Below are 26,179 nucleotides of genomic sequence, written 5' to 3'. Positions count from 1 at the left end.
TACACACAACATTCGCATGCGTACAAGATCCGGGAAGTGTGTTAGGGAAAGGGGCGGAGCATCGAGGAGTCTCGCGCATGGAGGCGGTTGGAGCCGAAAGCGAAAGGTGGTGGGGGCTGGGGTTTGGTGCGGTACCCGCGTGCGCACTGCGGCCTGCAGCCAGCCGCGGCAAAAGAGTTTAAGGTGCCCGTGGGCGGGGAAGTGACCTTGCGCGTGCGCAGTCTCCGCGGCGCCGCCAGGTCCCTGTGTGTGGGTCGTTCTGGATCGCGCCGCGCGTGCGCAGCGCGGCCGGCGGAGGGATTTGAGGCTGGCTCCACCCCTTGCCCCTGTCGCGAGCCGAGGCCGCGCGGGCTCGTGAGCAGCGGCCTGGTGCGCGCGCTGGGCGGGCGACTGAGGGAGACCGACGCGGGCGCCGCCGTAGTCGAAGCGAGAGCGGGAGTCCCTGCTGCTGAGGGGCCGCCGCAACCGCCGCGAGCCCCCGGACCGTCTCCAGGCCGAGGAGGGCGCCGCGCGGCGGGTGAGTGAGACTGAGTGGCCTTACCGGGTGCGGAGCCGCTACCCACAAACCCCTGCGGTGGGCCCTAGCCTTTTCCCCGCGGCCGGGCCCCCTTCCCGCGCCACCGCCGCAGGACCTTTCTGGACCCCTTTCCCAGACTCCTCTGGGCACCGAGGCCCTCTTCCCACAGCTCTCCCGCGGCCCCTTACCCACAGGCCCTTGCGGTGTGTTGCTTTTTTTTCTTCCTCGTCTCCGCGGCGCCCTGGACCCTTACCCATAATTCCTTTCGCCTTTGGGGGCCTGCATTTATTACCCACAAGCCCCCAGCTCGAGGGCCTTGTTGCTTACCAGATTCTTCCCTTGATCGGAGACTTCCTGTGATTGTCGCCCCCATAACCTGTTCTCCAAGGTGTGGGACCACCAGCCGCCATTGGTTTGGACCTCCCTCGTAAGGATCGTTGAGCCCCCCCACACGCTCGCAGGGAACCTCCCAGCCCCACGGCTCCTTGCTCGGGACCCTGAGACTTTAACTCCTCGTAAACTCTTTTTCAGTCATTGCTGCCCTTACCAGCCTTGCCTCGCCCTCTCACAGCCTTCCCCCGTGAACTTCATATTTCTCATTCAGATTTAGTTCTTTGCCGTGAGCCATACGATCATTCCGTGTTCTTCCAGGACCTGCTTTAATACTGAGATCTTACTCCTCTTTCTTTTTCTTCTTGGGAGTCCCGGGATTATAGGGGCTTCGTCTCTCCCGGTCACCCTAACCTAAGGCCGTCCTTCCTCCCTCAGACTTGGCAAGATGACCCAGTTTCTGCCACCCAACCTTTTGGCCCTCTTTGCTCCCCGTGACCCTATCCCATACCTGCCACCCTTGGAGAAACTGCCACATGAGAAACACCACAATCAACCTTACTGTGGCATTGCGCCCTACATCCGAGAGTTTGAGGTGAGTTCGCTGAGCAGACTCTTAGTGGTTTGGGTTCTGAGGCCGGGGAGCTGGATTTGAGAGTCCAGTTTTGGACACTTTCTGTGTGATTTAGGCGGGGGACTTACTCTTTCTGATTCTCAGCTTCTCTGTCTTAAATGGGGTTGATAATGCTTCCTTGTAGGGTTTTTGTGAAAATTCAGTAAGTAGCAGCTGAGGATTCAGGTTCTGGGGTCAGGCAGTCCTTGGCACACCATTTATCAGCCATGTGACCTTGGGCAAATGGTGTGTTCTCTTACTTGATTTCTGCATTTTTTGCCAGGGGATAGTAGTATTTTCCTCATAGTGTTGGTGGGGAATTAACTGCGACACTTATTACAGGGCTGGGCACCAACCAGTCAGCAAAACGTCGGTGTTACTGCGTTGACCAGTTTTGTTGTTAATAGGACGATGTTCGTGTGGACTTGAGGATGTCGGCTATGCAACTGCAGGGAAAACACAAATATGTAACTTGGGCCTCTGTTTTTGTCGTTGGTAAAACTGGCCTGACAACATCCACCTTCTAAGGTGCATCAGAACACACCTGAGAAATGCTGGCACACAGCCAGAAGTCAGAAGCGGGAAGTTCTGGCCTCAAGTAAGAAAGGGCCGTGAAGGTGGAGGAAGCTGCAGGGCAGAAGTTAGTGGAGAGATAACAGGAGGTTGGCTCTTTAGTGGGATTTGCCGCCCTCGGTGAACCGGTACTGGGAAGTGTTATTAGCTAATTAAACTAATTTAATGGCTACAGGCCAGTGGCGTCCTTGATGATGTGGTCATGTGGCAGTCACCGTTTAACGAGTGGCTGGGGAGATCTTCAGGAACTGCCCTGGCCCTCAGGAGGGGTCCAGTCATTGCTTCTGAACTGCACTGTCCTCTTCTTGGGCATCAGCCCTGGTCCCGATCTCTGTCTATGATAACGGACAAATCTTTTGCAGATTGGGGTTTTTGGTAAACACGAAGGGATCGTTCTGATTTTTCTCGTATCTTTAAAGAAAGACCACAGAATAAAAGATCAAGTTTTTATTTGTTTATCTTTTAAACGTATTTATTTTTGAGAGGAGAGAGCACGCACACACAAGCAGGGGAGGGACAGAGAGACAGGGAGACACAAAGTCTGAAGCAGACTCCATGCTCTGAGGTGTCAGCACAGAGCCCAGTGTGGGGCTAGAACTCATGAACCATGAGATCATGACCTAAGCCGAAGTCGGATGCTCAACCGACTGAGCCATCCAGACGCCCCAAGATCGAGTTGTTTGTTTTTGTTTTTATTTTCAGTTTTTTTTTTAATGTCTATTTATTTTTGACAGAGAGAGAGAGAGAGAGACAGAGCATGAGCGGGGGAGGGGCAGAGAGAGTCCCAGGCAGGCTCTACACTGTCAGCACAGAGCCCGACACAGGGCTCGAACTCACAGACTGTGAGATCATGACCTGAGCCGAAGTCAGATGCTCAACCGACTGAGCCACCCAGGCGCCCCAAGATCGAGTTTTTGTTAATTTCAGCAGGCATAAAACTGCTCTATCAGGTTGCTGTAGAAGTTTCTGAATTCTTCTGATTTGTCTACTTTTCTGGTCACAGACTGGGAACAGTTTGTGGGTAGCACTGGTCTGTGGACCAGGTTTTGATGCCACTCCCCACCTCCACTGGCCTGGGAACTGTCCGTGTTTGCTTGTTTGTGTGTGAGTGGCTGAGGCACGTGTTGTTTTCTGGATGGGTGTCCCTTGCAATTGCCCCCTGTCCCTCCCACCCTGTCACCTGTCTTCTTATTTCCAGGACCCTCGAGATGCCCCTCCCCCAACTCGAGCAGAAACCCGGGAGGAACGCATGGAAAGGAAGGTATGTAATTTTCATCTCTTAGCCACATGTCGTTTTGCCATTTTCTCTCCAGGATGTTCCCTGACATCAGGGCACTTCTTTCCTCATTCAGTTGTCCACCTTTTTCCCGACAGAGACGGGAAAAAATTGAGCGGCGACAGCAGGAAGTGGAGACAGAGCTAAAAATGTGTAAGTCTCTCTTCTCTTCCCATCTCTTTTTCTTCAAACCTTCTTGCATTTCTCTCCGGCTAATCCAACCCAGAACTCTTAATTTGGGAAGGTGGGGGTTTTAGGCCACAAAGTTAGCCAAGCACTGTGTTTGGTTTAGGATTTAGAAGTACAGCGTGGGGTCAGGGTTGGTGGGAAGGGAGGCCTGGTACCTCGGGCTGCTCACTGTACGGGGGAGTGCACTCAGGGAGACTCCCACAACCAGCTGGGTGTCCTGGGCTGCAGGACAGATCCGTTATAGTCGTAGTCATTAACCAGACTCACAGAGGGTCACGTCGGTCTCACGTGGCCCTTTCTTGTTGGAGTAAGGATGTTGTAGTTGGAAGACTCGGTCTTTCTTTCAGCTCTTGTGAGGCTGGTGAATCGTGTCATTTTGGACCTTATTCCCTGGAGCGGCACGTTTCCTCAGGGCTCTTATGCAGATGCCAAGCATCTAAAGGCCTGATACCAGCCGAGAGCTCTCTGAGCAATGACTCACCAGAGCTGCCTTCCTGTCCTTTCTCAGACCCTGTGTTCAAACCGCATTCAGAATTTCCTCTTCCCACCTGGTCTCCTTGGATGTTTTCTTCCCTGGAACATGGCCATGTAGCCTTGCTAGTCATGCTCTCTGTTGTTGCCACCCAGTTTGTTTTTAACGCTTTCTTTACTCCTTTCTCCGGTTCGTCACCACTACCTGTCCTGTTACTCTCTGAATGTCCCAGATCTGACCCTTCGCTCCATATGTGTCACCACTCAGGTTTTCTCTTGCTTGGACACACAGTAACCGTCTGATTACCTGCGTGCCTGTCTCCACCAAGTTCTTTGGGTCTTTTTAAAGTACAACTTTGGGGGCGCCTGGGTGGCGCAGTCGGTTGAGCGTCCGACTTCAGCCAGGTCACGATCTCGCGGTCCGTGAGTTCGAGCCCCGCGTCAGGCTCTGGGCTGATGGCTCAGAGCCTGGAGCCTGTTTCAGAGTCTGTGTCTCCCTCTCTCTCTGCCCCTCCCCCGTTCATGCTCTGTCTCTCTCTGTCCCCCCAAAAAATAAAATAAACGTTGAAAAAAATTAAAAAAAAAATAATAAAGTACAACTTTGTATCATTTTCTGCTAACATCTTCCTTTTGCTCTCAGCTTAAAGATGAAAGTCTCTTTCCTGCCCACTGTTTCAAACTTGTTGTGCACTGTGCTTCCTTCCCTCTCGAGCTACAGCGGCCTCTTCTCATGCCTCGTTCTTGTTGGAACGACCCTTGGCATTGGGCTTTGGCCCAGGCTGTTCCCCCAGTCTCTGATGACATCTTGGTTTATGTGTAACAGCTCTTTGTATGCCTGTTCAGCTGTCACTTCTCAAGGAAGCCTTTCGTGACTTCCTTGCTCGGGTCAAGTCACCTTGTGCGCTGAAAGCCCCGAGTCCTGCTACAGGTTGGTCGCTTTGGTCTGCAGGGGAGATTTGAAGATCATCTCCATCTCTACGCTGTGGGTTCACAGCTGCTCTAAGAGAGCAGTGTTTGGATGCGATTTGCTCACCACCTTGGCCCCAGCTGCTATAGGGCTCGGCACACAGAATTGTCGGCAGTTAATTTGGGGAGTCTTGGTTGCATTGTAGGGCACAGGCCTTGCAGTCTGACCCTTGTGCGTTGTAACCCCCATCCTGCTGCTAAACTGCCAGGTGGCCTTGGATAAATGTTTTCTCCCCTTAGAAGTTATTTTCCACACTTTTAAGAATGGGATCTTGGTAGGTTAAACGACATCATAAAGATGTAGTTGGTCGAATTCAGGATGTGGGAAAGGGTATAAAACCAAGTTGTAACTCAGTTTCTTTAACAAATAAATGACAAGGAGAAAAAGGGCAGGGAATGGACCAAAAACGATTAAAGAATCAAAAGATCGGTCAAGCAAGTGATGTGTATGCTTGTTTGGATCCTGATTTAAATGAGGTAACTGCATTGGGGCGCCTGGGTGGCTCAGTCAGTTAAATGCCCAACTTTGGCTCAGGTCTTGATATCATGGTTTGTGGGTACAGAGTCCTGCATCAGGCTCTGTTCCGTCAGCTTCAGATCTATGTCCCCCCTGCCCCGTTCTTTTTAAATAAGCGTTAAAAAAAAAAACAAAACTAACTTTAAAAGTCCAGTTTTGGAAATAGCGGAGTACATTTGAACCCTGGGTTTCGGGTTAAGGAGCTGACCTTTTAAGGTCTAGTAAGAGTACAGTGGTGATGATTTCTTTAAAACTCTTTGTTAGAGACTGCAATGCTACGTCTGGTGTTTGATTTAAAATACTTTGGTGGGATGGGGGTACAGATGAAGCAAACATGGCCATGTGCTGATAATTGAAGCTGGTTCATAGGGCTTCATTATATTCTTTTCTTCTTCCCTTAGTGTTTGAACTTCTGCATAACTGGAAAGATAAAAAAAAAAAAAAAACGGGTCAAGTACGTTAGGGTTTTCATGGCCCTAAGAGCCTCCATCTCCAACTACAGAAGTTGGCTCTGCCTTGTCACCCGTAGCAGCTACCATTCGAGGGGACCTTGTCCCTTGTTAAGCAATTGGTGTACTTCATACCGTTGACTTCTCCCAGCTTCCAAGTGTGGCGGGGGGTTATTACTCCCATTTTTAAGATCAGGAAACCCGGGGCTCGTTGAGGGCAGTATACTTCCCAAGAGCCGAGAGTTTCGAAATACTTTTCCTACCATCTGAAAGCCTAAACAGGCTTCCCGGCTCCATAGGGCGTTTCTTCAGGCTCCTGCTCGGGGTTGCTACCTAGATAATCCCTTTAACCAGGGGTTTTCCAAGGGCAGAGGTGCCAGCACGGGAGTTCCCTGAGTTTGTGCACCAACTGGTGAGCTGCTGACCGGCTTCAGTTCTCTGCTGCCCTCTTCCTGCTGACGTCTTCTTTTTGCAGACACATGGGTGTTCTCGGCTCGGCTGCACTAGTTTTTGCCTTTGGCCACACTCAAGGGCAACCCCTCGAGTAAGCAAGAACCGCAGAGAGTTCTGCGGTGTCCCTTGGATGCTGCCGGGCACCTCCACGGCACGTCAGGAAGTTTCAGGTCTCTGCTGTTTGGCCTTGGTCCTCTCCCCCATCCCCTGCAACCATTGTAGCCTTAGCATTCCTACCCCACCTGTTAGGCCACCTGCTGCCTAGGGTTGGCAGATGCGTTTCCCGTTGCAGCTGTGATGGTTTCAGGTCTTCAGTCAGTTGTCCTCATCCTGGTGAGGCCTTTCCTGACCTGCCCATTACAACTCTTCACCCTGGGTCTGTCACTGTGTGATGGAACCAGATGACTTCCTCACCGAGTTTGCTGTCGGCCTCCCCGCATGAGTATCTGAGCTTCGAGAGGACGGGGCTGTGTTTTGTCTTGTGCGCCACCGAATCCCTGGCTCCGTACGACGGTTCCGGGAACTCGCCAGCACTGCACAGATACCTGTTGGACGAACGGACGGGAGCGGTCAGTGTAGATCGAGATACCGGGGCACAGAAAACTAAGACACAGAAGGATGAGGGATGGTGAGGAACTGAAGGGGGTAGGCGCAAAGATGGCGTTGTCTTCAAAGGCCACCGTCACTTTCCAGGTAGTTAGGCTCAGTTCTCCGGTTTGTAATACATTCCCTGAAGTCATCTTGAGTTTCGCTTGTGTTCACAGCCTAGCCTCCTCAGATCTGCAGCTTTGTTTCTCTGGCTTCTTGCAGCACCCAGGCTGTCATCCTGAGAAGCTGGTGTGTAGGTGTTCAGTATGGAGCTTGGTAGTTAGAACACCGGGGCTGTGAGGTTGGGCTGGGACGTAAAGCCGGGCTTGGCCTCTTTGCTGCTCTGACACTTTTCCTCTTCCGTGCTTCGGGGGTTGGCTTAGTTTCCGTTTGCAGAATGAGGATTCATTTTCAGCGTGCGGCAGTGTCTGGGCCTAATTATGTGTTCAATAAATTATTAACGTTCATTTTTTTACATTCTCCTGGGATACGGCATGTCATTCTACGGGTTGTGCTGTGTCGTGTCACATGGAAGAACCGCCTTTGCTCTGAAGTGGTCGGGGTGCCTTTGGGACCCTGGCAGGAGTCGAGGACCGCTGTGTGTGCTTGGGCCTCTATAGTTGGTGAAAAGGACTTCTTCCCAGGCCTGACCCACCAGAATCCCCCCTGGAATTGGTTTTGTAATAGGTTTTGGCTCCTTTCTGTGGAGATGGTTGTTCCTCAGTGGCCTCGTGGTAGGAGGGTTGGGAGTAAGCGCCTGTTGAGCATTTCGTGCGCTCCAGCACCAGGCCTGGGTTTCTCCCTGGGGCACAGAGGTCATGGGGCAGAAAGTAGGTGGACACTGCTAGGCTCTCTCCCAGCCTTTGAGCTCCAGTTTTCCTGAGGGCTGTAGGTGCAAGCTGTGTCGTTGGGTGGCAGCGTGGCCCCGCAGCTGAGGGAGGGAGCCTGGCACCTGGAGTGGTCAGGCTGCCTCTGGATGCCCAGCCTTCACCTGGAAGGGGCTGGGGCTTTAACATATGTAGGTCTGAAATGGTGTTCAGACTCCTGGTCCCCATCCAGTGTCAGCTTGAGGTCAGCCTGTCCCCTTCCCCCATCAGCCTAAACTGGTTACTGAGATAAAGGCTGCTGTGCCCCAGGGAAACTGGAAAACGGAGCGTGTCCGAGGTCTCTAGGTCACCAGCAATTTGATTTTAACGGATCTCTGTCTGTCCGTCTTTCTTGCTGTGTGTGACTGTTGATATTTTCTACTTACACATTCTTTTCTTCTGCACAGGGGACCCTCACAATGATCCCAATGCTCAGGGTGATGCCTTCAAGACTCTCTTTGTGGCTAGAGTGGTGAGTCCCCAGCTCCCCAGCCCTGGAGCCCCAGAGAAGCCAAAACCCTGGGCTGCTGAGAGCTTGGGTGTGGGACAAAGGACAGTAGGCTAGGTCCTGGAATGTTCTGAGGGCTTGGGGATGGTTAATTTCTCCCACTTAACTTTGTGTCTGTCTGTCTCCTGGTAGAACTATGACACAACAGAATCGAAGCTCCGGAGAGAGTTTGAGGTGTACGGACCCATCAAAAGAGTGAGTGGACTGGGACGGGGGGTTATTTGAATTGGAAAGGGATTTGGTGGCGGGGTGTGGAGGGAGAAGGCTGGTTCCTGGCCCCAAGGATGCATCGCATCATTTCAGGGCTTCAGAGTCCATGGGCTGCCTTTCCATTCTGACTGTACTTCCTTGCAGGGGATTTTGGGTAGCAGGAGTAAAATTAAGAAGTGGTAACTAGCCAAGCCCGTTTGTTTACCGTTGTCTGCGGCTCCCGTTGCTGTGAGGCAGAGGCGGGTAGTCAGGACAGAGACTGTCGGGTCCATGGAACTGGAAGTATCTGCCGTCTGGCCCTTTAGGGAAGATGTAGAAGCGTGTGCCGATTGCTGTTGTGGAGCAAGGCTCTGTGTTTAACTGGCGGGCCTCGATTTCATCGAAAAGTCCCCTGAGCGCTCTGAGCAGTAGTGAGGGCTTGAGATCAGTGTGCGCGTCCACTGCTGAGCCCGGTGCTGGGAGGGTATTAGTCACCTGGGGCTCTCAGGGACAGGGACAGGGACGGGGACAGGGTGTGAGGCATCTGTCGCTGGCGTAGGCCGCCTCTGTGGTTGAAAGGGTGGGATTTCCTTGTCTGAGAACTAATCTCTGCGCCGCCCCCCACCGGCTGCCTCCCTCAGATACACATGGTCTACAGCAAGCGGTCAGGAAAGCCCCGTGGCTATGCCTTCATCGAGTACGAACATGAGCGAGACATGCACTGTGAGTACCTCTGGCCTGAGCCCTGCCCTCTGACCCTCTCTCTTCTCTGCTGCCCAGCCCCTTCCTGTCGTCTGTCCCCAATCCCTGCCCTGCCAAACCTGACATTAGCGATGTCTCTTCTCCTCCTCCCTCTGTTTCTGATATATCTTTTTTTTTTTTATATACGTGTTTTTTAAAAAACAAAAACCAAAATCCCCCACAACGTGTGTGTGTGTGTGAACCCGGGGAGGTAAGTGTCACACGTTGAACCTCAGGGGCAAGGAGGGAACTGGGTGGGAGCTGGGGCCAGCTGGATGTGGGGGGGGAGGGGTCGGGTGTTCGGGGAGCCTCTCCCCATTCCCCCCACCAGAAGTGGGGGTGGCTAGGTCAGAATGAGGACTGGCCTTTGAACCTGCCCTCTCTTCCCCCCAGCAGAACTGGGGCTGGGCCACCCGACCCTCCGCCTCCCCACCCCTGGCCCCCCACCCTGTTCCTCAGCGGGCAGTGGGCCTGTAGGCGTGTTCGGCGCCTGCCCCCACATCTCCAAAGCCCCCTTTGAGGCCGCGGCGGCGTCCACATGGGCAGGGATGGGTGGGCGGGGGCGGGCAGGGCTGCGGCGTGTCCAGGGGCCGCCGTATTAATTGACTGTTCTTATTGTCACTGCAGCCACCACGCAGCTGGCTTGCAGCTGATGCTTACGCTCCCCTTACAACACCTCAGTGTATGGTTGGTATAAGGGTTTGTATCATGGGTAAGATCACTCAGCACCGCACACTAGCCCAGCTTAGCCAGGCAGTGCAGGAGCAGTGAGGCCTCCCTCCTCCCATCCCCAGTCGCCCCCTCAGCCTCCCCGCACCCGGAACCCTTTCCTTGTTTGGGTGCCCTTTGTCCCTCCTGCCACCCCTGCCCCCAGTCCACAGGCTCTCTGGTAATCTTGTCGGTCCCAGGAAGGGAAGGACGGACCCTGATTGGAAAGGCGTCTGGCCTCTCCAGTTGGGCTCCACCCAGCCCCTGACTTAACCTGGCTTCATGGCGTCAGTGGGAAGGTTACAGGAATGCCGAAGACAGGACGCACTGGGGGGAGGGCTCCGCATGGAACCCTTCAATCCTTTGCTCCCTGCCCCCGTGCTTCTGTGGGGCTGTCACTGTGGTGGCCCTGGAGAATCTTTCTGGTTGCTAGATTCAGGGTGCTGTGCCCCTTTTCTGTCTGCCTTCTCCTGGTCGAGGCCTACCTAAGGGCCGTGGTGCCCAGCGGCTCTGCAGAGTGCACGGAATTGGGGATTGGAGTGTGGGAGGGACCAAGTGACAGGCTGCCAGGGGCTGAAGGTGTCGTAGATTCTACTTAAAACCCTTCCGCTGTCTATAGAGACCTAAGAGAGGGAGAGAAAGATGAGCCTAGAAGCACACATGTCACGTGGTTTCTTTGCTGGTACTCCTGGGTTGGGCTTCTTCCGGGGTTTGGGACACTGAACCAGAGCAGGGTTCCTTTGCCTGACTGTGTTCCCGGTCCTTCACTCCCGTCCCCCCACTACCCTCCTCTGGGTTCGGGGGCCGAGCGGCCCCTCCTCCTCAGATCCTGGGCTGCACGCCATCTCCTGGACCCCTTGAGGCTGCCCCTTTGGGTGCCAGCCTTTGACCTACAGGTGGCGGGAGGGAGTGTGGAACTCGAGTTGGAAAAGTCCTTCTATGTGCTGCGAGGGGGCGGGGCGTGTGCCTAGTTTAGCGTGGACTTTACCGGGAAAGGTGAGGGCGCACAGGTTCTCTGAGGCCTCCCCAGCCGCCTTCTTAAATGCAATAAGATAGTCCCGGGACTTTACCAGCTCCTAGACTTGATGTTAATCCTTGTCTCCCCCTCTTTCAAGGCCTCCATGAGGTTTCTCTGGGGTCCGCCACTTCCTCTGCCTGCCTCCAGGTGGTGCAGGAGACGTGGTTCCTCTCCCTCTCCACTGGCTCCCTAGAACCCCCCCACTTCCCTCCCTGTAGCTTTAGCTGACCCCATGGTGGTGGGTGTGGGGTCTGTGCGCGTGCTCAGGTAAGCTTGGGGGCTCCAGGTAAGCGGTCCCGTGTCCCCCCCCGGGAAGCCCGCCTCCTCGCCAGGCCCCCAGGAGTTGCCGAGCCCCCCCCATCCCGCTCGGTTTGGACACCCGCAAGGCCGGCATCGGTAAATGGCACCTTTTTCTCTTCCTCTGGTTGTTATTTGGGGGGGAGCGGGCTGGGGCGGGGCAGGGTATTGTGGTTGGTTGAGGACAACTCCCTAGGCCAGGGCTGGGGGTGGGAAACGGACTTTTTTGGCCTTCCCGACGCCCGTGTGAGACAGGCCCTGGGTTGGGCCTGCCCACTGCTGTGCCCTGCCCAAGAGCAGGAACACGCCTCACCCCGAATCTCCCCCTCTACTCCTCGCTCTGCCCGGCAGGCTCAGGCTGGGGTTGGCCTCCCAGCGTTTGTTGAGCAGGGGCTGTGGAGGGAGAGATGGGACGGGGGCTGGGATTGGGTGGCAGTCAGTCGGCTCAGGTAAGGCAGGAATTGTGAGGAGCACCGCACGCCTCCCATGCCTCCCTCCACTTTCCCTCTCCCCCACCTGCTGTAGGGGGCCCCTCCAGGCCCCCTGGGAGCACCGTAACCCCACCCTTCTGCTCCCTGCCATCTCCTGAAGATTTCTCCCACCCTTTTCTGGTTCATTTTCTGTTCTGATGTCTGTTCCCCCTACACTCACCTCCGTCCCCCAAAACACAAAAAAATAATAAAATAAAACGGTGTGAACTGGGGTGCAGCGCGGCCCAGCTGGGCCTCCTCCCCCAGCACGATGTTTTAGGGTGCATGCCTGGGGTTGTGGAGGAGCCCTCCCCCACAGCAGAGTCCAACCTTAAGTTAACCTTCAGTTTCTTTGCAGCGACTTTGGCCGCCTGGACAGGAGGGGGCTGCTCTGTCGGGTGGGAGTAGGCAGGGCTTGGCAGCCCAGGTGGGTGGGTGGTGGTTGGGGTGGTCCTGCTCCCCCCAGTAGCAATTGGGGGGTGATGAACAAGTTCTGAGATGGAGCAGGCCCCTCCTGGTTTGGGAGAGGGTCAGTCTGGCTGTCAGTTGCCTGGCTGTCTGGTGGGCGTGTGCTTGCGTGCGTGTGTGCGCGCGTGCGCGCGCGTGTGTGTGTGTGTGTGTGTGTGTGTGCGCCTGCGCACAGAGTGCCTTGAAGGGGACATGGGGGTGGGGATGCCACAGAGCCGGGCCCTGTCCTGACTAGAGGACCCTCTGGGGACTCTTTCCCCCTCCCCCCCCCCCCCCACGTCTGTTGCAGCCGCTTACAAGCACGCAGATGGCAAGAAGATTGACGGCAGGAGGGTCCTTGTGGACGTGGAGAGGGGCCGAACCGTGAAGGGCTGGCGGCCCCGGCGGCTAGGTGAGCGCTCCCTGTGTGGGCTGGGCCCTGGCGGGCCTGCATCCCTTCTGCATTCCCTGCCACTTTCTGCCTGCCTGGCTGCTCACGTCTTTCCTTCCTCTCTCCAGCTTGTCTCTCATCACCGTCATCATTCCTGAGGGCTGTCTTCCTGTTCTGGGTTACTCTCTAGTTGGTGGACTTCCTCTCTTTGTGCCTCATTCTCCTTATCCTGGAAAGCGGGGGTCACCTCAGAGTTCACCAAGCTCAGCATACCAGATGCCCAGCTTGGCAAGGAGCCCCTGGTAGGGTTGTAAATGTCACCCTCTCATCCACTGACTCTTTGCTCTTGCTTGTCTGTTGATACGTTGGTTCAGCAAATGCCTGTTTACCATATTTTTCCTTTTTTTTAAATCTTTTTGTTTATTTTTGAGAGGGAGAGAGAGAGGGAGAGAGAGAGAATACCAGCAGGGGAGGGACAGAGAGAGGGGGAGACACAGAATCCAAAGCATCTCTGGGCTCTGAGCTGTCAGCACAGAGCCCGACATGGGGCTCAAACTCAAGAACTATGAGATCATAACCTGAGCCAAAGTCAGATGCTTAACCGACTGAGCCACCCAGGCGCCCCCCATGTTTTTGCTCTAATTTTTTTTAATGTTTATTTCTTTTGAGAGGGAGAGAGACCCATGTGCATGGGGCGGGGGGTGGGGGGGCTGAGGGAAGGAGAGAATCCCAACCCAGCCAGACACGGGGCTCAGTCCCACGAACCGTAAGATCGTGACCTGAACCGAGATCAGGAGTTGGATGTTTAACTGACTGAGCCACCCAGGCGCCTTTACCATGCGTTTTAGTCAAGAGCAAGGCATACGTATATGACGGTCTTTGTCTGTCTCTAATTGTCATTCACAGTGTCAGTCAAGGTCAGTTTGGTTGCAGGTATCAGAAATACATTTGAGGATCTTAAAGCACAAAGGAGCCTTGTTGATTGAGAATCCCACGGATCCTTTGGAGCCCAAAGATGTGTGATGCCAGTTGGCCTGAAGGGGACCTGGTAGCCAGACCTTAAAGTTGCCAGGAGCCACCTCTGGTGTCACTGCAGCTTGCTTCTGTCTTGCCTGCTATCTGTGCAGACTGATCTCTTCTGTGTTTCCCTGCACTGGCCCAGTGTGTGTCCTGCTTTATACTCAGTCTTGACTGAGTCTCTGCGTTTTGGGGTGGGTGGATCTCAGTGGCTCAGCCTTGGGCCTGGACCTGGGTCTGAGGTCTTGCCATCCAAACATGCCTGTTAAGGACCTACTTCTTTGGGGGTGAGTGACAGTTGTCCAAGAAGATGGTCCTCCTTGGGTAGACCTGTCAGATGGATCAGTACTCTGCTCTTAATCCTGCCTTCCCGCCCACTCTTCTCACCCTGAACTTGCCTGTGTGACAGAGACCACACATTCAACTGCTGGGTCTCTGAACAACAGATCGCTTTTTATCTTGCCCTCATTTCTCTGGGGTGGAGTGAGTTCTTCAGAGTGCTGTTTCCTGTTCTGGTAGAATCCCGGAATCCCAGAATCTTCTAGGTCAGTTGGCATTCAAATTTTGTGATAGCAGTACCTAGTAATTCCTGACCCAGCATGTATACGTGCAAAATTATAACGCAAACAAAAGTTTTATGAACAGAAATTACTTTTTTTTTTAATGTTTATTTTTGAGAGAGCGAGTATGGAGGAGGGACAGAGAGTCACAGGCAGACTCCACACTATCTGCGCAGAGCCGGATGTGGGGCCCGAATTCACGAACCACAAGACTGTGACCTGAGCTGAAATCAAAAGCTGGATGCTTAACTAAGGCACCCAGGCTCCCCCAGAAATTACCTTTTTTACAGACAGTCTATACTAGTATTTTATATTCTGTTGCTTTACTTTTTTTTTTTATTAACGTTTATTTCTGAGACAGAGCATGAGTGGGGGAGGGGCAGAGAGAGAGGGAGACACAAAATCCGAAGCAGGCTCCAGGCTCTGAGCTGTCAGCACAGAGCCCGACGTGGGGCTTGAACTCACAAACTGTGAGATCATGACCTGAGCCGAAGTCGGTCGCTCGACCGACTGAGCCACCCAGGCGCCCCTGTTTTTTGTTTATTAAAAAAATTTTTTTATAATGTTTATTTTTGACCAGGAGAGAGTGAGTGGGGGAGGGGCAGAGAGAGGGAGACACAGGATCTGAAGCAGACTCCAGGCTCTGAGTTGTCAGCACAGAGCCCGATGAGGGGCTCCAACCCACAGAATGCAACCCACAGAATACCTGAGCTCAAGTCGGATGCTTTACCGACTAAGCCATCCAGGCGCCTTTTATTTTTTTTAATGTGTTTCGGTTGCAACCCATCTAATTGGTGATGTGATCCATTGCTGGGTTGTGACCTGACAGTTGAAGACACAAGTCTGTTCTGCATCATACCTGTGACGTTCCAGATGCCCGGTCAGTTGCCTGTGCCTGTTAGAATGTTTGCTCTCCGAGCATCCTTTGCCTGTTTTCACCCGGCACTGCTGGAAGTCCTTTCCTTTCGTGGAACTCCGGCCCGCCTCACTGAAGCTTGCTTCCGGTCTGTGTGGTGTGGAACGGTGCACAAGAGGGCAGCTTCTGGAGTCGGCCAGGAGTCCTGTCCCAGTTCTGCACCTTCGTTGCCAAGTCCCCGTGTGGGCAAGTGACTCTCTGGGTTTGTTTTGCCATCCGAAGAAGGCGCCGTTGCTCCTTAGTTGTCCTTTGACTACTGTGCGTAGACACTTACGTTACATGCTGGTGACAGCAAATCCAGACCTAGTCCTGACTTTCACGGTGCGTAACAGTCTGGAGAGGCAGGGGTTCCCTGCTCACAGGGGCGTGTGCACTGTGAAGCGCCACCTGAAGTTTTAGGAAGGAAATGTATTCAGTCCGTGAGTAAATGGTGGGGAACCGGGCAGTGGGGTAGGTTCGGGAAGGCTTGCGGTGGAAATGGTGTTCAGGAGGACCCGTAAAGGGGGAGTAAGTTAACCGGACAGGGAAGAGCAGACCCCAAGGAGAGCAGTGAATGATCCCCCGAAGTGGGGCAGAAAGGAGACGGAGACAGAGAGTGTGAGGGGGTTGAAAAGCGCCCCGAAAATGAAGAACCAGTGGCCAGCTTCTGGAGGCCGCTTGATGGAGATTTTGGAGTAAAGGCAGTGGGAAACTGTTGGAGGATTTGAGGCCGACCACGTTTTTTAGTTAGGTTTCTAGCTTGGCGTCGTGTCAGGAGGCAGCTGAGCAGAAGGGGGTTGGGAGGCTGTGTGGACTTGGAGGTTAAGGGTGCGCTTTGGAGTCTGAGTACAGGTGTTGACCAGCTGGCGCTTGGGGAAAGGCCTCAAGTGTGTGAACACAGCTGTCCTGTTAAAGCGCACCCGCCACTGGCGGTTGCAGGCCTGCCTTTTGCTCTTTGATGCGCCTCGTCTCCCTTCCCTGAGTGCCTTGTTTGGACTGACCTTTTCTCCGCCCGCCCCCGCCCCAGGAGGTGGCCTCGGTGGTACCAGAAGAGGCGGGGCCGACGTGAACATCCGGCATTCGGGCCGGGACGATACTTCCCGCTACGATGAGAGGTAAGATTGGGCAGCTGGTTTCCTGGGATGCGGGCGGTCACGTGGGGGAGCCCCACCGCAAACCTCTGCCCACCTCATCCAGGCCCGGCCCCTCCCCGCTTCCCCACAGGGACCGGGACCGGGACCGCGAGCGGGAGCGCAGGGAACGAAGCCGCGAGAGAGACAAGGAGCGAGAACGGCGACGCTCCCGCTCTCGGGACCGGCGGCGGCGCTCACGGAGTCGCGACAAGGAGGAGCGGAGGCGATCCAGGGAGCGTAGCAAGGACAAGGACCGGGAACGGAAGCGGCGAAGTAGCCGGAGCCGGGAGCGGGCACGACGCGAGCGGGAGCGCAAGGAGGAGCTACGTGGTGGCGGAGGCGGTGGCGACATGGCGGAGCCCTCTGAGGCTGGTGATGCACCGCCTGATGACGGGCCTCCTGGGGAGCTGGGTCCTGATGGCCCTGACGGTCCAGAGGAGAAGGGCCGGGATCGAGATCGGGAACGACGTCGGAGCCACCGGAGCGAACGGGAGCGGCGCCGGGACCGCGACCGAGACCGGGATCGCGAGCACAAGCGGGGGGAGCGGGGTGGTGAACGGGGCAGGGATGAGGCCCGAGGTGGGGGTGGTGGCGGCCAGGACAACGGGCTGGAGGGTATGGGCAACGAAAGCCGAGACATGTACATGGAGTCTGAAGGAGGTGATGGGTATCTTGCTCCAGAGAACGGGTATTTGATGGAGGCTGCGCCAGAGTGAAGAGGGCTTCTTCCCCCCCCCCCCCCCCCCCCCCGTTTTGTTTGGACGCGTTCCTACCCGTCCCTTTGCTGTCGTCCTCTTCCCAGCCTTCTTGGCCACCACCTAAGTTTGCCAGCCAAGGGTAGGAGTCTCCTTATTTGTTGTGGCCCCTTGGATTTAAAATAAAATTAATTTCCTGTTGATAACAAGCACCTTGGTTTCTTCGCTGCTTTTAATGTCTTCCCAGAAGGTTGTGCCCTTTCCAGCAGCCCTACTCTGGTCTGTGTCCCAGGGCATGCCAAAAACTTGGGCTTTTTGACCTGGGGCTGGGGCTACCCCCACTACCCCAGAGCCATTTAAACTGGGATAAAGAGGTGCTCTGAAAGGTTTTCCTCTGTTAGGGTCTTAGATGTCTTTGTGGTTTCCTTTCCTTTTCTTTTTTTCTTTTTCTTTTTCTTTTTCCTTTCTCTTCATCTAACATCTTTCTCAGGGCTCTTATGGGGCCATCTCTCTGTAACCCTTGTCTTGGTGGAGGTGGGGCTCTAAGATGAGGTTACTCTGTGGAAGCTGTGATTTTGGAAGGGGAGCTGTTGTTGAGGCTGGAGAGCTGGGAAGGGTGGGGAAATGAAATGGGAGCACAAGCTGGGGGAGGAGGAGCTGAGCCTCCCAGGTGCCCCTCTTCTTTTAAATGTTTATTTTTGAGAATGCTCATGTGAGAGTGGGGGAGAGGCAGGGAGAGGGACAGATCTGAGGCCGGCTCTGTGCCGACAGCAGAGAGCCTGATGTAGGGCTTGAATTCAGGAACCATGAGATCATGACCTGAGTTGAAGTTGGATGCTTCACAGAGCAAGCCTCCCAGCCACCCGCACCATGAGTATTTTTACTTCACGCATGGCTCTGACAGTGGAGGATTAACAGGAAAGGGGAGATCCCATCAGCAGTTGAGATTCCAGCTGTTTCTGGACAGAGAAGGTCACATCAGGTGACGGTGAGGACACTTCAGTCTGGTGACCGCTTGAGAAGGAAGCCAGTTAGCCTTGCAGAACCTTGGAGCGGCTCCAGACCACAACTACAAATGCAGCGAGGGTAGCGGACTCCAGAATCTGTACGCGGAACAGTCACCCTCCATTTCAGCACTCGATGCTTAGGGAGCTGGGTGGGCATTTCCTGCCCAGGCAAATACAGGAGCTACTTTGGTGTTTGAAAAGTTTCTCTGTCTAAAGGCAAACTTGGCTTGATAACCCAGAGGCAGCCTATTAAATCTGACACACATGGATTATGCTATTTTTTTTTTTAGAGTTTATTTTTGAGAGTGCACGTGGGGGAGGAGCAGAGAGAGAGAGAGGATCTGAAGCAGGTTCTGCGTGGACAGCACAGAGCCCAATGTGGAGCTCAAACTCACCAACCATGAGATCAAGACCTGAGCCAAAGTCAGACGCTTGATCGACTGAGCCACCCAGGCGCCCCTCTAGAAAGAATAGCACTTGCATTGCTGAAAACCAAGCACATGGATTATGCTTCTAACTGCTTTAGTCGTCCTAAGCATCCAAGGGTGACAGGCGTTTGAGAAAATCCTGCCAACAGGAGACCACGAGGTTAAGTGGAAAAACTGGCCCTGGAAGGAAGACTTTAGAGAATAAAAGAGAGCTCAGTGCCTCTAATGAGCATATTCTCAAAGATCTCCCAGATGCTGCAACTACACTTCTGCAATTGGCTACAAAGAACAGTGTTCTGGACTAGCGTGGCACATGCCGGTTATGTTACATAAAGACCAGTCACGGTTTGTAAAAGAACTTGTGAAAGGCACTGGGGACCTGGGCTCGAGGGAGTCTGATGCCTAAGAGAAGGAAAGCCAACACCCTCCCTTTTTCTTTGAGGACATTTGCCAATTTGGTTTGGGGGAACAGACTCAAAGTGGCAGTCCACTGGGCTGAGTTCACAGAGGTCACACCATGCAGGTGGGGGCTTGAGGGCAAAATTATGCTGAGCCAGATGGGGCACTGAGCCCCCAGATCTACACGCAATCCCCACTCAAGGCGTTTGCCAACTGCTAAACTGCTTGCTGTCAGTGCAAGAAACTCCCCACCCCCACCCCCAAAAGGGCTCATGGGAAAGAACTAGCTGGAGGCTACAGAGTTGAGCAGAAGTGGCAGCGGCCTTGCGGGTCTGGGGGAGACAGGTTGGGGGTCCCACCCTGCAGGGAGCAATGGCCATGCTGGAGATCCCCAGAGCGGCCACCATATTGGAGTAAGCCACAAGTGACACAGCAGACATGAAGAAACCTGAAAGTGAACCTCATCAGGATTTAGGTGATCTGCCTGCCAGGAGAGAACTTAGCCCTTTGGAGGAAGGTCTCATTCAGAGCCTGTGTGATTTTTAGTACACAATCAATACTCGGCATCTACTCAAACATCATTAGGCACTTTAGAAAGACAAGGACTTGCATTGCTGAAAACCAAGGAAAGAACAGCCAACAGACCCAGGCATTCTGACCCGGGCATTCTAATGTTGTTCTATATGTTGACAAAACAAGGAAAGGGAGATGGAGGGAGAGGGAGAGAAGGAATCCAAAGCAGGGCCTGTGATGTCAGTGCAGAGCCTGACCTCACAAACCATGAGATCATGACCTGAGCTGAAATCAAGAGCCAGATGCTTAACCTCCTGAGCCACCCAGGCGCCCCCAGGATGGAGAACTTTAACTGAGAGCTGCAGTCTTTAAAAGAAAAAAGTCAAATGGAAACTTTAGAGCTGAAAACATTAACAAGAGTTGAGATGCATTCTGTAATCAGATACTTCGTGACCTGAAATGTTCTGTTACAAACATTACAAGTACTAGGGGAGAAAAAGAATTAGACAAACGTTCTTGAAAGTAAAAGAAATCGCACGACCTTTTAAGGAAGTTAACAGGATATACATCACCAAAACAAGGGATTTAAAAGAGAGGAAACTATGGGGCGTCTGAGTGGCTCGGTCGGTTAAGTGTCCAACTTCGGCTCAGGTCATGATCTCACGGTTCGTGGGTTTGAGCCCCGCATCGGGCTCTGTGCTGACCTCTTGCTCAGAGCCTGGAGCCTGCTTCAGATTCTGTGTCTCCTTCTCTCTCTGCCCCTCCTCCACTTGCACTCTGTCTCACTCTGTCTTTCAAAAATAAATAAATGTAAAAATAAAAATAAGTAAGAGGAAACTAGATCTGATTCAGAGCAATGGAGGAAAGTCCCAGTTTGGCAGTTTCTAGAGAGCACTTCCAACCCTTTTGGGGTCAGACGATTCAAGTTTCCAAGGAGTTTTCAGGTTAAAAAGAAGGTTCAGTAGCTGAACCAATGGCACTAATCATTTCACAATATACATAAATCAAACCATCATGCTGTTTGTCCGCCTTAAACGTCTACAGTGCTGCATTGTCAATTATTTTTCAGTGAACCTGACTAAAAAAGAATCCGTAAAATTCCTTGTGATGGAAAGTTTGAAAAATTGAGAAGGTGATGGAAGAAAAGCACATAGAAATCCCAGGAAAGCAAAAACAAAACCAGAAGCTGTCCAGGAAAGGAAATGGAAGCACAGAACACTACTTGGGCTCGGCAGGAAATAGTAAGTACTCAGACATACCATGAGCACTTGATGGATGGCCCGAAAATCTGGTAGGAGAAAACTACCATGGGAAGAGAGCAGAAAGGTTGTAAGAGCAGCAAATCAATATGTCATCTATTACTAACATCTAACATTGCTACATTGAGACATAGCATGTTACTTAGATACAGAAGCAACTAGAAGATTGAACAGCCATAAGCTGCCTCTTGCAGTGGGGAGAGTTAGGGCGGGGGTAGGGGCAGGTTCTTTTCAGTATCAGCCTTTCTGTATTCTTGGATTTTGCTTTCAACTGTAAACATGTTTTGTACTCTGAGGGAGAGAGGGAGAGACAAACTTGATCTAGCTCTCTCCCTTTGCCAAAGCCCTTTTCTGGCTTCCGCATCCCCATCCGACTAATGGTGCGGGCAGGCAACAATCAGTCTTCTCCACAGTCTTGTCTACATTTCCTATATTCCTTTGGCCTCTTTAGAATATCCGATACCACTGCCCGCTTCCCCTTTTAAAAGCATCCTTTTGGGGTGCCTGGGTGGCTCAGTCGGTTAAGCATCTGACTAAAGCTCAGGTCATGATCTCACCGTTTGTGGGTTCAAGCCCTGCATTGGGCTCTGTGCTGACAGCTCAGAGCCTGGAGCCTGCTTCAGATTCTGTGTCTCCCTCTCAATCTCTCTCTCTCTGTGTCTCTCAAAAATAAATAAATGTTTGGGGCGCCTGGGTGGCGCAGTCGGTTAAGCGTCCGACTTCAGCCAGGTCACGATCTTGCGGTCCGTGAGTTCGAGCCCCGCGTCAGGCTCTGGGCTGATGGCTCGGAGCCTGGAGCCTGTTTCCGATTCTGTGTCTCCCTCTCTCTCTGCCCCTCCCCCGTTCATGCTCTGTCTCTGTCTGTCCCAAAAATAAATAAAAAAATAAAACAACAACAACAACAACAAAAAAAAACCGTTGAAAATAAATAAATAAATAAATGTTAAAAAAATAAAAAGCACTTTCTTAACAGTTTCTCCCACCTGGTTTCCCTACTACTTTCCTGGCCCCCCCTTTTTTTTTTGGAAAATAAAATTTTAATGTTTGTTTATTTTTGAGAGAGACAGAGAGACAGAATCCGAAGCAGGCTCCAGGCTCTGAGCTGTCAGCACAGAACCTGATGCGGGGCTCGAACCCACGGACCATGAGATCACGACCTGAGTCCAAGTCCCACACTTAACCAACTGAGCCACCCAGGCACCCCCCCCCCGTTTTTAAATCTTCTTTCTAACTTTGAAATGTTAGCAGTCCTAGGTCCTCTTCGTCCTATATTACCCTGTACCCAGCGTTCTTGTCCACTCCTATGGTCTTATCCACCACCTTTGCCCAAATGCTCACTACTGCTTTCAGACTTGGGTGCTGCACGGGCTCCTCAGATTGAAAATATATCCGATAATCCTTCTCCAGCATAGACCATCTTAACAAGAGGCCCCACCAGCACCTTAGTATCATACACAGCAAATTACCAGGACACATCCCGACGTTTCAAAATCTGTCCACCTATCCTCCCTGCCTCTGTCCTGGTCCAAGCCATCACGGGATTGCTGGGAGAGCCTGCTGCTTCCACTATGGCTACCATCCAATCCAGTCCGCACACGGTGGCTGCACGGATCTTAAAATACACATTGGAATATCACAGTACTCTTAGGAGTTACCATGAAGTCCAAAATCCTCATCATGTGTATGCCAACACACAAGGCCATGCATAACCTGTATGCCGCCTACCTTTTCACCGTCATGAACCACTCTTAATGTTTACCCCGTGGGCTCCTTTCTGCCTGGAAAATGATCCATGCCCCACCTCCTGATGAACTTCCCTCCAAGGACTCTACGTCAGTGTCCCTCCTAGATCATCACCTCCTTACTTCCAATTTGTCACAGTCGCAGCTGGTTGCCTACTTCCCTTCCCCCGTAGACTAAGTTCCTTGAGGGCTGTGGGTCTGTCCTGCTCACCGGAGTGTCCGGATGTTTAACATAACGTTTGTCCAACAAACGTGGAAAAAAGAGAAAGGGGAGAGACAGATGTGGCGGGCAGGGCAGACCGAAACGGAAGGAGTGTAAACAGAAGCTGCAAGACGAGGGGTCGCAAAGCGGACAGACCTTCGGCAGCCGCGGGTAGGGCAGCCAGACAGGCGTGGCAGCAGGTGGGGCGGCCGCGACGCCGGGAGCCGAGCGCACGTCGGGCCGCGCCCCCGCAGGGGGCGCCCGCAGCCCGGGGCGTGGCCTCGCGCGGCCCCGCCCTCCTCGCCGGAGACCGGGCAGGCGGGCAGCTGGCGGCGGCGGCGCCGACATGGCTGCTCTGGTGGAGCCGCTGGGGCTGGAGCGGGGTAAGCGCGCCAGGGGGCCCTGCCCACCGGCCGCGGCCCGCGTCCGGGACCCCGGTCCCCGCCCCTCCCGGCCGGGCCCCGGCGGGTGGGCGGGCAAATCGAGCGGGGGTGGGCGGGGCGGGGCGCCGCGAGTCGGCCGTTCGTGGGTGTGGGAGGGTCCGTGGGCTAGCGGGCCCAGGAGGGGCGCCCACCGCACAGCCCTGCCTGCGTGCGTATGGGGATTCTGGGGCGCAGGGCGCCTGGCTGGCCGCAGTCTCCCTTGCCACCGGCAACTCTGCGGGTGTCCGACTGAGACTCGGCTGTCTTTCCCGGGATCTGTCTGCGTTCGCCCTTAACTGGTTTCTGGCCGCATCTCTCCGAGCTTCTCCGTGTCTCTGACTCTGTGTCTATGCGCCCCGCCCCCGCCCCGCAGACGTGTCCCGGGCGGTGGAGCTCCTCGAGAGGCTCCAGCGCAGCGGGGAGCTGCCCCCGCAGAAGCTGCAGGCCCTCCAGCGAGTCTTGCAGAGCCGCTTCTGTTCTGCCATCCGGGAGGTGAGAGCAGCGCGGCGCCGGGACACAGGCGGGCGGCCGCCAGTCCTGATCGTCGCCCCGAGCTCAGGGACTACGCCTCCCAGCAGCGCCGGGGGGCGGCCCGCCTTGGGGTGCCAGCGCTTCAGCTCCGGGTTTCTTCGGGAGTTGTAGTTTCCTCGGGCTCCAGGTCGCGGGGGCGGGGCGGATCCTTGGGTGGGAGGGTCTGCGGGCCTGGACTCCGGCGTTGAAGGGAGGAGGGGGCTGGTGGCTCGCTGATGCTGCTGCGTCCTCACCAGGTGTACGAGCAGCTCTATGACACGCTGGACATCACCGGCAGTGCTGAAATCCGGGCCCACGCCACGGCCAAGGTTGGTGTCCCCCACCCCATCACCCACGCTATCCGCTGAACTGCATGGTCTGGTTTAGTATCTTCCTAAAGTCAACTGTGCCCGTTTCCTCCTTCATGATTTTTGCCGAATCTATGTACCAGCGTTATTGTTATTTACTGATCTTTTCAATAATCTCACGTTTTACTTAAATGTCATATAAAGGCATCTGTAGCAACCGCCAGTGGAAGCTGGTACCCGCATACCTGACAAGAGGATACCCTTTAACACCTATACAACGAAATAGCCTTAAACACTGAAATCTTAGTAAACTATAGTTGTATGCTATTTCTTGCCGCCCCCTGGAGGCTCTCAGTTCCTTCCAGGCCTTGTTTTTCTCTGTTAAAAATCGAGATTGGCAAGTGGTGAGTATTTAAGAGGCACTCATACCAAAATGGAGACATTCTCTTTGATGTCTGAAGCATTGAGAGGGAACTAAAAGGGACTCATAAGAGTGTGAGCTTGTGTTGAACGGCGGCAGGTGCCCCGTGAGTGGGGAAAGTGATCTGGCCTAAATTGCTCTCCCTGGCCCAGATCCTCCCCCCTCGTCCGTACACCCACCAGGGAGGGGCCCTCACCTCCCCACACTTTTTCTCTCCTAGGCCACGGTGGCTGCCTTCACAGCCAGTGAGGGCCATGCACATCCCAGGGTAGTGGAGCTGCCCAAGACAGATGAGGGCCTGGGCTTCAACATCATGGGGGGCAAGGAGCAGAACTCCCCCATCTATATCTCCCGTGTCATCCCTGGAGGCGTGGCTGACCGCCACGGAGGCCTCAAGCGCGGCGACCAGCTGCTGTCCGTGAATGGCGTGGTGAGTGGGGACTGAGGCTGGGCTCCCGGTCTGTTCAAGGTTAGCACAGTCCCTGCTTTTGACATTCATTCAACATGCACCGCTTGAGTACTGCCTCTTTGTCCAGCCCTGTGCTGGGCACCGCTAGAGACACTGAAAGAAGTTTGCCTCAGCTCCCATATTCAAGGACTCCTTTTTGGTGAGAGAGATAGACTCTGACTGAAATAATCTTGATCCAGGGAGATAATAATGAGGAAGCACAAAGCATTATGAGAGCCCAAATGGGACACCAGACCAGCGTAGGTGAGGGAAGTTTTTGCAGAGGAAGGAACATTTGAGTTGGGTTTTGAAGGATGCAGAGGAGTTCTCCAGGCAAATAGGGTAGAGAAGAGTATTACTAGCTGAGGATGTTGTAGGTCGGGGCTGTGACTCTACACTCCTCTGAGCTGAACAGAAAGGGCTTGGGGCCAGCCATGCAGGGCCCAAGTGTCAACCTGGGAAGCTGGGACTTCATCTCAAGGGTTCTGGGGAGCCTTGGGAAGGCTGTGAACAGCGGAGGGATAGGCTCAGCTTGGAGGGGTCGAAGGACCCCTTTGGAACTCTGTAGGGGATGGACTGAAGGTAGAGACTGGAGGCCAGAAGTTCTAGGGAGGAGGCTAGGTGAAAGTCCCTGGGGAGAAGATGAGGCCTGAACTGGGGCCAGGGTGGCAGGGACAAAGTAGGGAGTCAGAGCAGGAGGGATGGGGCCGGGGAACAGCAGGCTTTGGGGAGGGAGGGGATAAAGGTGGACTTGGAGGTCCGGCTTGGTGACTGAGGGCTTTGAGGGCTTGTCCCTGACATGAGGAACTTGGCAGGTTTGGGGGGAGGAGGACGCTGAGCCAAGAGTGAATGTGCCTCTCCCAGAAGGACACAAGGCCCTGGCAGCCCGGGCTGGTACCAGGCTCACCCACAGTAGGGTCGGGGCTGGGTGTGGGTGGGAGGCCCCAGGCCCAGGTGTCTGTACACCGCCCTGCAGAGTGTTGAGGGTGAGCAGCACGAGAAGGCAGTGGAGCTGCTGAAGGCAGCCCAGGGCTCGGTGAAGCTGGTGGTGCGTTACACGCCTCGCGTGCTGGAGGAGATGGAGGCCCGCTTCGAGAAGATGCGCTCTGCTCGCCGGCGCCAGCAGCACCAGAGCTACTCGTGAGCCCTTTGCCACCACACCCCTGTGGCCTCCACCGCCTCCTTTATCCCCAGAGTCCCAGACCAGACCAGTGACTTCTGGGACCTTGATGGCCACCACCCCCAGCCCCGGCTTCTCTCTCTGGGGTTCTGACCCTTGACCCCTGACCCAGGCTCTCACAAGCTATTCTGGCTAAATCCTTTGGGGGGGTCTCCTAGGCTCACTTTCGTCCCAAGGTCTGCAGCCGACTCTCCAGAATCCCTCAGTCCACTGCCCTGGGCCCAGGCCCGGCTCTCTCCCATGCCTCCCCAGGTCCCCTTCCCTGAGCTTGACTCCCCTCTCTTCCCCCTCTTTGCAGGTCCTTGGAGTCTCGAGGCTGAAACCACAGATCTGGACCCTCACCCTCACCCCCTCCCCTGTACAGTATTTATTGTCACCGGCTCCTTATTTAAAGATCTTTGACCCTCATTGAGTGTCTGTGTATCTGTCCTGCATCCTGGGGCTAGAGTGTCTTGAGATGTTG

The 26,179-nt window shown here is 54.2% G+C and overlaps 2 protein-coding genes across 3 annotated transcripts; both read left to right on the top strand.

Annotated features, from left to right (window-relative positions):
• The first annotated feature begins 326 nt into the window (after positions 1–326).
• Positions 327–17,086, top strand: SNRNP70 (small nuclear ribonucleoprotein U1 subunit 70). Of its 2 annotated transcripts, none has more exons than XM_047077665.1 (10): positions 327–517; positions 1,286–1,442; positions 3,232–3,294; positions 3,408–3,462; positions 8,216–8,280; positions 8,449–8,511; positions 9,147–9,228; positions 12,497–12,598; positions 16,077–16,164; positions 16,274–17,086. In XM_047077665.1, exons 2-10 carry the CDS (start codon positions 1,296–1,298, stop codon positions 16,896–16,898), a joined length of 1,290 nt encoding a protein of 429 aa, XP_046933621.1. In that variant the 5' UTR covers positions 327–517; positions 1,286–1,295; the 3' UTR covers positions 16,899–17,086. The 2 variants fall into 2 exon arrangements, with proteins under 2 accessions (XP_046933621.1, XP_046933619.1); XM_047077663.1 differs by having other exon boundaries at positions 328–517; positions 16,247–17,086.
• A 5,687-nt stretch (positions 17,087–22,773) lies between these two features.
• On the top strand, positions 22,774–26,124 carry LIN7B (lin-7 homolog B, crumbs cell polarity complex component). The gene is made up of 6 exons (XM_047079086.1): positions 22,774–22,810; positions 23,196–23,341; positions 23,617–23,688; positions 24,309–24,518; positions 25,513–25,676; positions 26,015–26,124. Exons 1-6 carry the CDS (start codon positions 22,774–22,776, stop codon positions 26,034–26,036), a joined length of 651 nt encoding a protein of 216 aa, XP_046935042.1. The 3' UTR covers positions 26,037–26,124.
• The last annotated feature ends 55 nt before the right edge of the window (positions 26,125–26,179 follow it).

The sequence above is a fragment of the Lynx rufus genome, unplaced genomic scaffold (assembly GCF_022079265.1).
Source record: "Lynx rufus isolate CCGP_SWC_20201006 ecotype Redwood Valley unplaced genomic scaffold, mLynRuf1.p SCAF_16, whole genome shotgun sequence".
NCBI lineage: Eukaryota > Metazoa > Chordata > Mammalia > Carnivora > Felidae > Lynx > Lynx rufus.
This window is presented reverse-complemented; position numbering and strand designations above follow the sequence as displayed.